Source organism: Gymnoscopelus braueri, assembly GCF_963280865.1.
Source record: "Gymnoscopelus braueri genome assembly, chromosome: 20".
NCBI classification, from domain to species: domain Eukaryota; kingdom Metazoa; phylum Chordata; class Actinopteri; order Myctophiformes; family Myctophidae; genus Gymnoscopelus; species Gymnoscopelus braueri.
In genome coordinates, this window is record NC_137622.1 from 22,511,503 (window position 1) to 22,525,078 (window position 13,576).

The 13,576-nt window shown below is 41.0% G+C and overlaps 2 protein-coding genes across 2 annotated transcripts; both read right to left on the bottom strand.

The window, feature by feature from the left end:
• Window positions 1-680: 680 nt before the first annotated feature.
• ran (RAN, member RAS oncogene family) lies at window positions 681-4,593 on the bottom strand. The gene is made up of 7 exons (XM_080416245.1): window positions 4,523-4,593; window positions 2,882-2,945; window positions 2,631-2,715; window positions 1,896-2,021; window positions 1,533-1,720; window positions 1,254-1,424; window positions 681-1,041 (listed from the first exon to the last, which is right to left on the bottom strand). The coding sequence occupies exons 2-7, from the start codon at window positions 2,921-2,923 to the stop codon at window positions 997-999; spliced, it is 657 nt and encodes a 218-aa protein (XP_080272371.1). The 5' UTR covers window positions 2,924-2,945; window positions 4,523-4,593; the 3' UTR covers window positions 681-996.
• A 1,455-nt stretch (window positions 4,594-6,048) lies between these two features.
• On the bottom strand, window positions 6,049-12,764 carry LOC308075767 (NADH-ubiquinone oxidoreductase subunit 8-like). The gene is made up of 7 exons (XM_080415718.1): window positions 12,715-12,764; window positions 11,771-11,816; window positions 11,579-11,644; window positions 11,367-11,456; window positions 10,951-11,123; window positions 8,090-8,218; window positions 6,049-6,439 (listed from the first exon to the last, which is right to left on the bottom strand). Exons 2-7 carry the CDS (start codon window positions 11,814-11,816, stop codon window positions 6,308-6,310), a joined length of 636 nt encoding a protein of 211 aa, XP_080271844.1. The 5' UTR covers window positions 12,715-12,764; the 3' UTR covers window positions 6,049-6,307.
• Between the last annotated feature and the right edge of the window lie 812 nt (window positions 12,765-13,576).

Here is a 13,576-nt window from a genome sequence, read left to right on the forward strand (position 1 = left end):
TTCCAGCAATCCAGCCCATCCCCCCGCAAAACTAGTCAATATATCATAAATATCAGTTCAACCACTCATAGGCTATCTGAAAATCTACAAACTCACCACATTTTAATGTCTTAAAAAAAAAAGATTTAAATATGTTCAGAAATCTTGTAGAGGCACCTGGCACAAAATATTTTCTGATGGGGATCCACAGCCAATATATATATATATTAATTTAAGTGTCCTTGACATGAAAACGTTTGAGAACCACCGATACGTATAAATGCCATTTCAGGGTTGTGTCCTCCATCTAATTACAAACAGTGCAAGTTCTAACAAATACACTTAAAAAGGTTTAGGGATGCACTGATATATCGGCCACATATCGGTCAGTATTTGCTGGTATTGGTAAAAATCATTATCTAACATTAATGGCAATGGCCGATATTTATGTTGGGTGAGAAGCATCATTTTTGTGCTGGCCGTGTTGGTCATCTGCAGCCTACCAAGCTGTAGATTCTTAAGTTATTTTTTATAATGAAGATTTATTTGTTTTCCTGGTACAAGAGGAAACAAAATAAACAAATATCGGTATCGGCTTAATTGTTATTTTTAATGTTGGCATCTTATCGGCCAAAAATGTCCATATCAGTGCATCCCTAGTTTAATTTCACTGTGCACAATGAACCATAAATCAAAACATGTTATATTGATAATGTTTTTATTTATTCAAAGTTTATTCCCCTTGGTGCATCCAGTAGGCCTTACAACAGCATTATGGAAGCTGGTCAAGTGCAGGGTGGTCATCGATTTAGACAGCACGTATGCCAACAACGCTAAGTGTCATACAGTGAAACTGGAGAACCACAACTTTCGCCAAGTTTTTTTTTTCTCCTAACTCTTCGGTAACTTTTTTAACTTTTTTAACTTTTTTAAAACACAACAGAAAAAGTTCAAAAATAAAAATAAATCTTCAACGGGATGGTGGGGGTGGGGGGGGGAGACACATTGGTTAACAGGTTAGAGGTCATCGTCTTCTTCTGGGAGCGCCGTTTCTGATGCAACCTGGACAGGAGAAAGGAGGACAAACTTCAGGACTGAACCTATGGCATTTATGCAGTGAATGATAAATTATGATTCTGGATCCATTTAAAAACAGCTCCCTGAACACAATTGAATTTGGCTAATAAGTCACAATGAATCCATAGGAATCAAACCATTAAACTATTCAAACAAACCCTTGCTCATGGTCAGAGTACCAGCACAGCCATACTCACTTTGAGGTCATGCTCATACTGCGCTGCGAGAGAGGGGTCCATCTGGATCTCTGGTGGAGCTAGTGCTGGCATCTCCACAAACTCCAGGTTGGGGTCACCGATCAACTTCCTTCCTAGCCACAGGAATGGCTTCTCAAAATTGTAGTTACTCTTGGCAGAGATGTCGTAGTACTGTAGGGGTACCAAACAAGATCTTTTAAGGGCAAGTCAGATCTGTGTCGTGTAACTTGTAAAATGCATGTAGAGTCATCCGTTTGCTATACATTCACCAAGTATTACCTGCAGGTTCTTCTTGCGGTGAAAGACAATGCTCTTGGCTTTGACTTTCCTGTCTTTGATGTCCACTTTGTTGCCGCAGAGGACGATGGGAATGTTCTCACAAACACGAACCAGATCACGATGCCAATTGGGGACGTTCTTGTAGGTGACTCGAGAGGTGACGTCAAACATGATGATAGCACACTGGGCTGTGGGAAGGTAAGACAGGTTAGGAGATAAAATTGTAGTACCTAAACCACTAAAATGTCATTACTCATATACAGATGACTGAAACAGATCACTGAATAGGACTCAAATATAAACAAAATACTGCCATGAGGACACTAGAGTTTCCTAATAACTTGATTAACTAGATTTAAGTACCTTGAATGTAGTACCCATCTCTGAGACCTCCAAACTTCTCTTGTCCAGCTGTGTCCCAGACATTGTACTTGATGGCTCCTCTGTTTGTGTGGAAGATCAGAGGGTGCACCTCCACTCCAAGGGTGGCTGAAGGAAAGAAAACATTAGTTCTTCAAGTAGTCTAGCAGTGTGACACAGCGTATAGCTATGCGCCAACAGTGGCATGTTGAAAACACTCAAATGTTGTGCTGGTTCCATGTACCTTAATGAGAATTTAATAGGACATTTGGATGTTAATTAACAACAAACGTCATAGCTTGTTTACCAGTGCAGACATATTTTAATGCACACTGACTGTCTGTCTTATAATCCCAGTTTAGCCACATCACACCTCATCGCCTCTCTTTTGAATGCATCCTTGCTTCTTTTTTGAATGCATCCTTGTCATGGAATGAACTTTGGTGTGGACAAACCATGAGACTTCTGATGTTCACAACTGCCATTGGTATGCCAAGCATGATGCGATATCACGTTAGCTCAATTGAACAAGAATACCCATATGGACACCCAACAAATACATTTTTCAACTGTGTATACAGATTAAAAAAAATCCTTGTCCTGCCCAGGTGGGATGTTATGTCTATTGGCTCTGCATGCAGCTGGACCACTGTCAACCTGGTTGAGATGAGATGGCAGTGGCCTGCCACCAACTGCACATTGTATTGATGGCCTCTTCATTCAGAGAGCGGTACTTACCCACATATTTCTTCTCGAACTCTCCCGTTAAATGCCTCTTCACAAAAGTAGTCTTTCCCGTACCACCATCTCCAACCAACACAAGCTGTGAGGGAGAAGAGAGGGCCAAGTCAGAATAAACTGGCTGGTACTGGTTTTACACAAAGTTACAGTTAGCTTAGCCAGCAAGGTAGCAACCCCACATCTTGAACAACAAATCCATTCACATGATGTACCCAAGCACATTTTCATCCATTGGCTCAAATATCTACCTTGAACTGGACATTTGGCTCGCCTTCTGCCATTGTTGCCATTGCTGTGGTTATTTCAGGTGATCTGGAGTAGACAAAAACAACCAAGGCGGGACAATTAGTCAGATCATCAGCATCTCAAATGTTACTTGCGTGATGGCCTCGTACCAACTTTTAGACCAACAACAAAACGAGCACAAAACGTTAACGGTATTTCATAACACTCTCCTGTCGTTTTTAGGACGCTATACAGTAACAGTCAATTTAATTTGGCCACTTTGAGCTCATTCTAGCATTTTTTCCACCCTTTCCAGTCATGACACACATTGCGACATTTTTACAAACGCAGGCCAATTACCTACACACACCGGACCCCTCCGGCACGATATACAGTTATTAATGAAACCTTGTTTGTTTAAAGAGAGGGAGACAGTCCTGGCTCAGAACTAAACCACCCGCAAACCTACTAACGTTAAGTTAGAGAGGCTCGTTAGCTAGGCGGCTAATGTTAGCACTGTTGCCATATTTGTGAGAGAAATAAGCAACCAGGTCTATGAAAAGCCCAAAAGCAACAACTAGGAGCAATTTAAACCTATATGCGTTGGAAAATAGCTAATCTACGCTCACAACCCTAATTCAAAAACTATTGCAATAAAATGTGGAATATTTGACATTTTTTGGAACATTCTAATACAAAAGCTCCCCGACACAAAACATGAAAATATTTGAGAACCACTCGTTTTTTTAAATGTAAAGTACACGTTAGAAACGAGCCAAAAAACCGCAACCACCTAATTCTACAAGCAACTCTACAGAGAAAGCCCATAGCCGCTCATAAAAAGCCGATATGGCAACATTGCTAACGTTAGCCCAATGCTAGCAGTGTGCGCCATACATACCGCACTTTTTCACAGCTCGACTGGAACAATCAAACTGTTTTAGCGTAAAATAACGTTCCTGACACCATAGATGACAAAATAAAGGACCTCAATAAATCTCATACCCTGCTAAATCAACGTGTCACTGACTTATACACTAAAAGGTTAACGGTCCTATATCAGGCCGAGGGGGGGGAAAGAGACAAAGTAGAAGAATTGTAAAGAACAATGCAACGAAATGAGGCGCTAACTTGTTAGCTTCAACAGCATGGAAGCTAACACGCTAATTTACTAACACTTGGTAGCACAATCATGTTGCTCAACAAGAAAATACGCCTTTTTCAACTGGAAAACAATTCAAAAATAGGCGTTTTTGTCGAAAAAGTGGTATAAATGAAGGCTCACGCGCTATATTGCCAATGCCTGAATGTATGATTTGTATTGGGTTGGCGCGCCGTGTCGAACACCAACAAAATGGCAGATCTACAAGCTCACGACGCATTGAATCGCGTCGCGGTGTGAACTTGTAGATCTGCTCATTTGGGTGCGCGACACCGTCCGGCGCACCAACCAAGCATAAACCACCCTCTAGTTAGCATCAGAAACACCAACAGGCAGATAAATAACGTCCCACATGGTGCAGATGATGACTCGGCACGGCCCTGGAGCTCTAATAAATCCTACCTCTGGGTTCCTGGACACTTAGGGTGTTACTTCAGCGATCGCAACAGACATAAATGTGAATGGTTTTCAAGGTATGAGAAGAAGCGCTGCTGAGACTCACCCGGTGTTGCACTCAGGAGGTGAAAGAGAAGTAAATGGCCGCGTTCGCGGGAGATTCGGCGTGGACTGATGAGCCTGTTTCCGCCCTTATCACGTGATGATCACCATCAGCGTTGCCAGGTTCTGTTAGAGAAATAAGCAACCAGGTCTAGGAAAACAAGCCCAAAAGAGGCACTTTAAACCTACTTTAAATACGTCGGTTATTTGAAAATAGCAGATCTACAAGCTCGTTGTGAGCTTGTATTGGCTGTGAGCTTGTAGATCTTGTAGATTTAAAACAAAAAATGCTTAATGTATGGAATATTTTTGAAACATTTTAACAACACAAATCTGGAACGGGGGTCCCTGGGCACAAATTATAATTTCAGATGGGGGTCCGTGGACAAATTAATTAACACAGAAATTAATTGTTTAAACCTGAAACTAGAAAAATAATAATAGTAGAAAATAATCCAAAGAATTTGAAACAAGCCCAAATAAGCAACTACACATTAGAAACAAGCTCAAACAACCGGAACCCGCCGCAACTAGCAATCATTTACAAGGAACTTCACAGACAAACAAGCCCCAAAAGTCGCTTATAATAAACCGACATGGCAACACTGATCACCGTCTCAGCCATTTAAAAAAAGAAAGAAACGCAGCGCTGCCGCTTTTTGTTTTGGTGCAGTCATTCAAACCTAACGCAGCGTTTGTGGTGCAATAATAAAAGCAATACAACACAGATTATCATCATGTTGTGTCTGAGGATAGACCGACACTACAGAGACTGAAAGTTTGTGATCCTGGCCTGGCCATACGTATTGCCATGACAGTCATCATCATTTCATCATACGTTACATAATTTTGGCCACACAAAGACATGTACTGTAGGTCAGAGGTTCTCAACCTGTGGGTCGGGATCCCTAGGGGGGTCCCCCCATGATTTTGGGGGGGTCCCCAGATGACAGTGAAGTGACAATTTAAGGACCTTTAAGACATTTTTAATACGTAACGTACTGCATAATGTACTGCATCAAAAGTAATCAACAATCTACTATTACAAAAACGGTCAAACATTAGCCAAATTGTCAAATCATATACGAAAGATGCAAAAATTGTGCAAATAGCAGATCTACAAGCTCACAATGCCTCGCAAAGCAAGTCGTTGTGAACTTGTAGATCGGCTTTTTTTCCACAATATTTATCTGTGGGGAACCGAGTCAAACAAAGGGTGGGGGTCCCCAGTTTAAATATGATTATTTCGGGTCATGACTGTGTTTTTCCAGCATATTAATAGAACCAAGAGTGGTTGAATACTTAAGTTTTGCAAAACGGTACGCGATAATGCTGAAACTTTGGATAATACAAAAAGCCCTAAGGGCTTGTTTCCATTGTGGTTCGGTGTATTCACTAGGTTTCACTAGGTTTTGATTCACTCACTGCTCTTCACAATAAAAACGCTTTATTATTAATATTTTTCTTACAAGATGTTTAATAGGCAATAAACAATAGTAGTGCTGCTCATTACAACAAATTCATGTCACACAGGTCAATTAAAATGCTTTAAAAGTACTTTATAGATGGCCAGAGTAGCCCACATTAAATGCATTGTCCACTAACACTACAAGGAGTCATATTTATGCGTTTATTTTTTTTATTGCCCTGAGAGCACATCACCACTGCCTCTACCTGCAGAGGTAGGCTACTGCATGGCCTACTGTAAATTTGCAGAATCAATCAAAATATTTCATTCATTGGCACACTGGCTTCAAAGGCAGTTTACTGATACTGTACAACAGTCATTCTATCTATATAGGTAGTCAGCCTTAATGTTGGCAGCAATCTCCACCTCCCATTGATCTCCATTGTTGAGCAGCTTCTCTTTATTGTACAGCAGCTCTTCATGGGTCTCAGTGGAAAACTCAAAGTTTGGGCCCTATAGGGAGTGACGGAGGGATATGAAGGGATGAAAGGAGAGAGGACAAGAATAATTCAAGTTTATTAACTTTTAATGTTGCATCTCATACATATATTTAAGGTATGAGTATACTATATAAATTAATTTTATATAAGTTGAAAAGTTTTCATGGATCTCAAAGTGGGGCAAGCTGTCAATTTGGGTGGTCATAGTGTTTCTATGGTAAACAGTTAAACATTTCGCATTAGTGGCACGCCCTATGGGCAGAAGAGAAAGCTCTTTTGGTGGTACACATGTCAACATGAAACTGTTTGCCTGCAAATTACAGGTAAACAGTATGCGATGTCATTGTCACATGTCTCATAAGATCATTTGTATCTAATTTGTTTCACTGTTTGTTTTCTCACTGAACAGTGACATTTGTAGCATTTGTGTGTTAGGGATCACAACAGGTGGTCCCAATTGCAGAATCTATTCTAGAGGTACTCGGAATCGGATGGAAGACATTAGGAGAAACCCGGATGGGAAACACAAGGAAGGAGCCCGGATGGAAGATATAAGTAGGGAGCACGGATGAACACACAAGCAGGATTCCCGGAATAAAAGATAATAAGATTATAAGCCTTGAAGAAGTAATGAAAGACAAAGATGTCTCAGAGATAAAGTCAATTGTAATTCTTTGAATCACAAGACTAGTCTCACAAGAAAATACCAAAGATTGATAGCTAAAGAGAAACAAACAAGAGGACAGGGAGCGAGTGGTTAAATAAGTCAGGATGTTACGGCATAGTTGCGTCACCCTTAACATTGTACCACTCCAATGGGTGTAAGTGAAGTTCTCTGTGTTGTTTAGAGACCCCTCAATGTGTCATTCAAATTGGGGGTAAATCGGACGCTGCGTTCAAGATATTTGCATTTGTTTGTAAAATGGCCCATCCTGCAAATTTTGGAAGTCAATCATAGATAGCCACTCAGAATGGAATATAAAACATCTGAATGATACTTGTTTATCACATGACTGCAGAGACATTGTGTACCCATTTGTGAGAGTTTTAGACTATCTTTAGTTGTCGCACTACTAAAGAACTAAATGCTAAATGGCAGAAAATATAATTAGACGGAAATGGGCATGGCCTACAGTATATGGGGAGTTATGTCATGACTCATGATCCAAGGAATCATAAACATTTTCTTTTTAGATTAATAGGTTGGGGTGAGTCTATAAGGTCATGATGTGACAGAATCATGTCCATGTCTGGAATTGTCTGATTAGTCACAGACAATCCTACAGAGGAGAGGAGTGTGATTGTCTCACACCTGTGAACATGAAGGGGTGTATATATAAGATGTTGGTATCATGTAAGACACTGTTGATGAAGGTCCAGAGGGACCGAAACGTCTGTCAATTTGAATATAAACTGATGCTGCTGAGCAAGAGCAGTGTGCAGGATTTTTGTTCATGAAATGTTTTTCCTGATTCATTGTTTCATTTGTCACTGTCCAACGCACCTGCATCTGAACGAAGTGGATGTACGAATACAGTACACACACACACACACACACACACACACACACACACACACACACACACACACACACACACACACACACACACACACACACACACACACACACACACACACAGTTTCCATGAGCTGTTTGGCTTACCTGAACAATGGCATCGACAGGGCAGGCCTCCTGGCAGAAGCCACAGTAGATACATTTGGTCATATCAATGTCATAGCGTGTAGTCCTTCTGCTGCCATCAGCACGTGTCTCAGCCTCGATGGTGATGGCCTAGGGTGGTCAATAAAGACAAGAGACAGGACGAATAAAAAGTAAGCAGTAAGCATGCAGAACAGGCAGGCATGGACATTTGCACAGGTGCCGCTCAGAGATGTGTGAATGTGGACCTCCTCAAGACTGTGGAGGACACACAGGACCTCCTGCATAAGCAGTATCTTGACTTTAGAACATAGCATACAAGGCCTCAAGTGGGCTATGAATGTGAAGCAAGTTGCCTGCCAGGGCCAGTTTTCCAAACAGAAGTGCTGAAGTAGTTAAAGGAGGAGTTCACCCAAAAAATGACTTATTTTCTATCAATTACACACCCCATGAAGCCTTGATTTCATAGATTTATTTTTGTGGCATTCCTAAGACAATAATTTGATGACCGTGTGTATTTCCGGTAGGAGACACAAATAATCTACTTTGTGTCTCCTACCGGATACATTAGCCGGTAGGAGACGGGAATCAAATTATTAGCTTAGGAATGCGACAAAAACAAAAAATAATCCATGGATTGCTTCATAGGGTGTGCAATTGATAGAAAATAAGTCATTTTTTGGGTGAACTCCTCCTTTAATTATGGATTCAGATCTAAATGTTTATACTGTAGCTACATTACTGTAAATCCAATCTCTCAAGACAGATTCAGCTCAAATAAAAAAATGTTTCCCCCTTTTTTTTTGCGTATGGGTTCCCAGATTGCTGTAAGTCAATAATGAAGTCAGCCCATTATCATCTTAAAAATATAGCATTAAAGGATTTATGTCCAAAAAATACTTAAAAAGGTTGTTAACCTTTATCTCCAGTAGGTTATAGACTACTGTAATGGTCTTTTCTCAGGTCACCCCACAAAAACAGGCAGAGACTATATTTTCGCCCCTGTTCGTCGATAGCCTGGCATGGCCAGACAAATATCACTGCGTAGATATATATATATTTTTGCACTGGCAGATTCGTCTGATTTCCAGGCAAGTCTGTCGACTGTCTGTCTGTTTGTGAGCAGCTAATCTCAGCCAACTCACATAATTCAGTACACATTATCTCTGTCATGTGAGTCATGTGAGTCAGTTTTTCATATTCCCTTCTGATTGTCTACTATTGACTGTTGCCCCACTCGCAAAAGCAAAACAGTTTGCGGGTGGCGTTTAACAAAAAACTGCCACAAATCATGAACTGATCCAATCTGCCCCAGGGGGCAGGGGGATGATGTGAGGACGTAACTCGAGTGGTGCTGAGTCGGCTGAAGTGGACTTCGCCACGTTCGGAACGGCGACTCGCTCGCCTGAGCTCGCTCAGCGGTGCCTCTCGTGGCTCAAGTCCGCTTCAGACGGTTTTAACAGTTTTTGCCTAACTAGTTCCTAGCTTAATAGAAGGGGCTGTAGTCTGTTCTCACCAACTTAACATAAGGGTCTGTAGTCTGTTCTCACCAAGAGGGCCGAGTGTTCCACATCGCTGGTACCGACTGTTCTCACCAATCCGGGCCGCTTGTACCAAGCGTTCCGCAAAAAAAGGGTCCAACTAGGTTGCTGTACCGAAAGTTTGTAACAAAAACATGATATCTTTCTTCCACCAAATTAGGCACAAATGCTCTTTTGCGTCATGTGACAATGACCGTCAAACAATTAGATTCACAAAAGTGTGGGGGCGGGGCCTATTTATTTCATGAAAACGGCATATATTTTGAACACAACATCCAATCATCCCCAAATTGGAATGACATGTTGAGGGGCCCACCTCCAAAAGTGCTTTCACTTCTGCCGGGCAAACACGAAAGGTTGCCCCGTCTGTCATACAAACTCTATTCCCCCCGCAGCTTACTCGTTTCCTGACGGCTGCACCCCACAACTGATACAGACCTGGATAGGCAACCCGGCCTGTCTGAGATAAATATCACCCTCCCTGCCCGGCTTCCCTCCCCGAACACGGGCCATCGTCTATAGATGCTTGGCCAAGCTGGATGCACTGCGGTGGATTCAAACCCCTAGACTCTATGGTGGTGGACAGGTAGGTACTTTACCCATGCGCCACACTTGTTTCTTTTGATACAAAAATATCTTTTAATTGGCACCTCCTTTATTTCATTATCTATTTATAGTCATTTAAATTTATTTCTATTCTATTCCTATATTGTTGATGCTTTATAGTCCTGTAGATTGATTTCAAATACTGGGGGTAGGGGTTGGTGTGTGGATTTGAGTCCCGTAATCCTAGTTTTGTGGTGTTAAAATATTGGTTCAACTCCGATTACTAGGGAGTCACTCACAATCATAATCTATTTCAATATGGGTTCGTGTCCCATAATCCCAAATTAGTGGGGTTAGAGTAACCTATGGTGTGGGTTTCTAGTCCCAACTAATACAATAGTTCCTCGCAAGAGTTTTATCTATTTTTATTGTGTGGGTTCAAGTCACGCAACCCGATCGCCCCTCTTGATCTATAACCAGTTGTGTAGGGTTAATCCCCCTTGTGGTGTGGGTTTGAGTCCAATATCTTTATTTCTCTGTAAATGCGTTTTTATGCCTTATGTAAAACACATTGAATTGTCAATGTTCCTTAATCCTTGCCATAAATAATTTAAAAGTATAATGTTTAGTGACATATATATTGTCTACACAATATATATATATCTACACAATATAGAGAGAAAGAAAGAGAGACAGAAGATTTACGTAGCTCGTATTGCCACACACACTGCACACCATACAATTTTACTTCATTGCAAGAATAAGAAATGTGTTCACCTGGGCAGGGCAGATGGCCTCACATAACTTGCATGCAATGCAGCGTTCCTCCCCATTTGGGTAACGACGGAGGGCATGCTCTCCACGAAAGCGGGGCGACAAGGGGCCCTTTTCAAATGGATAGTTGATGGTGGCAGGCTCACGGAACAGATAACTCAAGGTCATCCCCAGTCCTGGAGTTGGTGCGTGTAGAAAGAAAGCCAGCCAGAGAAAGAGACAAGCTAAGAACCACTGACTATAGTACAGATATGAGGTTCAAGTACAATATAGCGTGTGCGTGTGCGTGTGTGTGTGACAGACAGACAGACAGACAGACAGACAGACAGAGAGAGAGAGAGAGAGAGAGAGAGAGAGAGAGAGAGAGAGAGAGAGAGAGAGAGAGAGAGAGAGAGAGAGAGAAAGAGAGAAAGAGAGACCTCTAAATAGTTCAGTCCAAAGGAGAGTTGTAGCTGCCCTGTCTGTGATGGACTTCCAATCATTTGGCAGTTCCTTAGCGTTGACATATTCTTCGGAGAAGAACAGCAGCAAGGAGAGACAGAGGGTGTGGTCAGATAAAGTCTGATGATAATGGCCCTTTGCTGAAACATAGAAACCTATGAATATAGCTGTGTTTTTGTGTATGACTTACTGTAGCCCTTTCTTGGCACACTGAGACTGAAAGATCGGATGAGGCCAGGATAGACTCCAATGGTGCCTACTGACACAAATGTGGCATGATCATAAAACAGTCATAAAACAAAATACGACCAGTAGCTATTATTTAATAAATATTTTTTATTAGGCCTCAAGGATGCAGTATAGGCTACAGCCATTATATTACCTGGCCTCCTGTAGTAATAAAGAAAGCGTAGACTCAAAGTATACATCTTGTAAAAAGAAACAAAAAAACAGAGGAGACAGATGTCACATTATCCAGTGGATATAATGGTAGCACAGTAACGTTTAGTCAGCGTGCTGTCAGTCTGCATGCTTGTGTAAGGAGAGAGGGATAGTGCTGAATAATAGTTTTGTAATGGTCCTAAATTTACTCAAGTACTTTTAAGTACAATCTTGAGGTATTTTTGACTTTACTGGGATATTTCCAGTTTTCAGCACTTTTACTACTCCACAGAGGCAAATATTACACTTTTTACTCCACTACAATTATTTGAAAACTTGAGTTTCACTGTGTAGATTTTGATTATTATTACAAAACATACATTAACCACTTCAACAGTTCAACTTCACTTTTTGGCCATTTGAAAATAGCCAATCTACAAGCTCACAATGGTTGCCATGTGATGCATTGAGCTTATCTGCTATTTTCAAAAGATTTCTTATACATTTTCTTTATACCAAAAAATGGGACATTCTGTATAATGAGTAGCCTACTTTCTACTTTTGGTACTTAAAGTCTTTAAGTAGGCTACATTTTGATACCAATACTTTTGAATTCCGGACTTTTACTTGTAAGGGCGCGCTCCCACTTTCTCCACGCAAATAAAAGCCCGTTAGATAACATTTCACACTTCCGTTGGTTGTAGCCTATCGCCAACATTCATAGTTAAAAAATAAGCCAACATTGCATCATTTAGTCAGACACATATTCTCTCTTTTTTTATTATTATGAACAAGCTGTTCAATTATTACTGACTCCATTATCAACATAGTATACGTAACAAAAAAATAATCATAAGCGGTGAGTGCCACTTATTTATTTAAACGACCACAAAAAGAACACGCCACACACTTAAATTAATAACAAGTTCAAGGCACTTACCTTACCTCGGCAGGCTCGTTCACAACTTCTACTAGCGGTAACCGGCAGCAGCACACTCTAGGGGCAGCATCTGTGTGTCGCACCAGTTTGTTGTTGTGTAATAAAGATGATGAAAAAGAGAGGAAGCCCGAAGCCCCGGTGGGCTAAATGTAGCGCCATGTTTAGTGTGGCAGTTAGCCATGGTTCACACGACGGTCGTATGACATGACCGTCATGGATGAACTTCAACCTGGTGTTTTCACTTTCTCTATTTATTACGAGCCGTACATCTACATAAACATTCAGATTTCAAATAAAAAGTACTTACCCCACGGTCACAAATGTTACAATTACGTACGGGCCCTCGGAAGTACCCGTATCTTCCGTATTGCTCAATAAAAAGCATTTTAATCCGATCGGTGGCCATTTTTTCCGTATTTGCACCACATACTTCATCTACGTGACCCTATCGGTTGGGAGGTGTATTGCACTCTGATACATTATAACTATATGAGGAAATGGCCACCAATCAGATTAAAATGCTTTTTATTGAACAATACAGAAGATACGGGTACTTCTGAGGGCCCGAACATAATTTTAACATCCATGGCCATGGGGTAAGCACTTAATATTTGAAATTTGAACGTACATGTAGATGTACAGGTGGTAAATGGAGAAAAAAAACAATACCAGGTTGAAGTTCATCCATGTTTGTTTCAGGGCTAATTCAGTTCAGTTCCGTTAAATGTAGACTTCCTCCTGGCCCGTGGGTGCCTAGAAATGACAGCCCATTCTATGACTTGTTGCGTTTGGCTTTACCACTGCAGAGAATTCTGTGTTTATTATACCATTTGGATTTGGGTCATTATATGTTGTGAGATTAGCCTA

Bases quoted from the DNA above. Each gene is read 5' to 3' on its own strand.
- ran (XM_080416245.1), bottom strand. From the start codon at position 2,923: ATGGCAACAATGGCAGAAGGCGAGCCAAATGTCCAGTTCAAG. The intron at 1,425-1,532 runs GTAATACTTGGT...GTACCCCTACAG, and splicing joins ACCGCAAGAAGAACCTGCAG to TACTACGACATCTCTGCCAA. The intron at 1,042-1,253 runs GTGAGTATGGCT...TCTCCTGTCCAG, and splicing joins AGTATGAGCATGACCTCAAA to GTTGCATCAGAAACGGCGCT.
- LOC308075767 (XM_080415718.1), bottom strand. From the start codon at position 11,816: ATGTATACTTTGAGTCTACGCTTTCTTTATTACTACAGGAGGCCAG. The intron at 11,645-11,770 runs GTAATATAATGG...TTGTGTCAGTAG, and splicing joins TTATTACTACAGGAGGCCAG to GCACCATTGGAGTCTATCCT. The intron at 8,219-10,950 runs GTGAACACATTT...TGACCACCCTAG, and splicing joins AGGCCATCTGCCCTGCCCAG to GCCATCACCATCGAGGCTGA.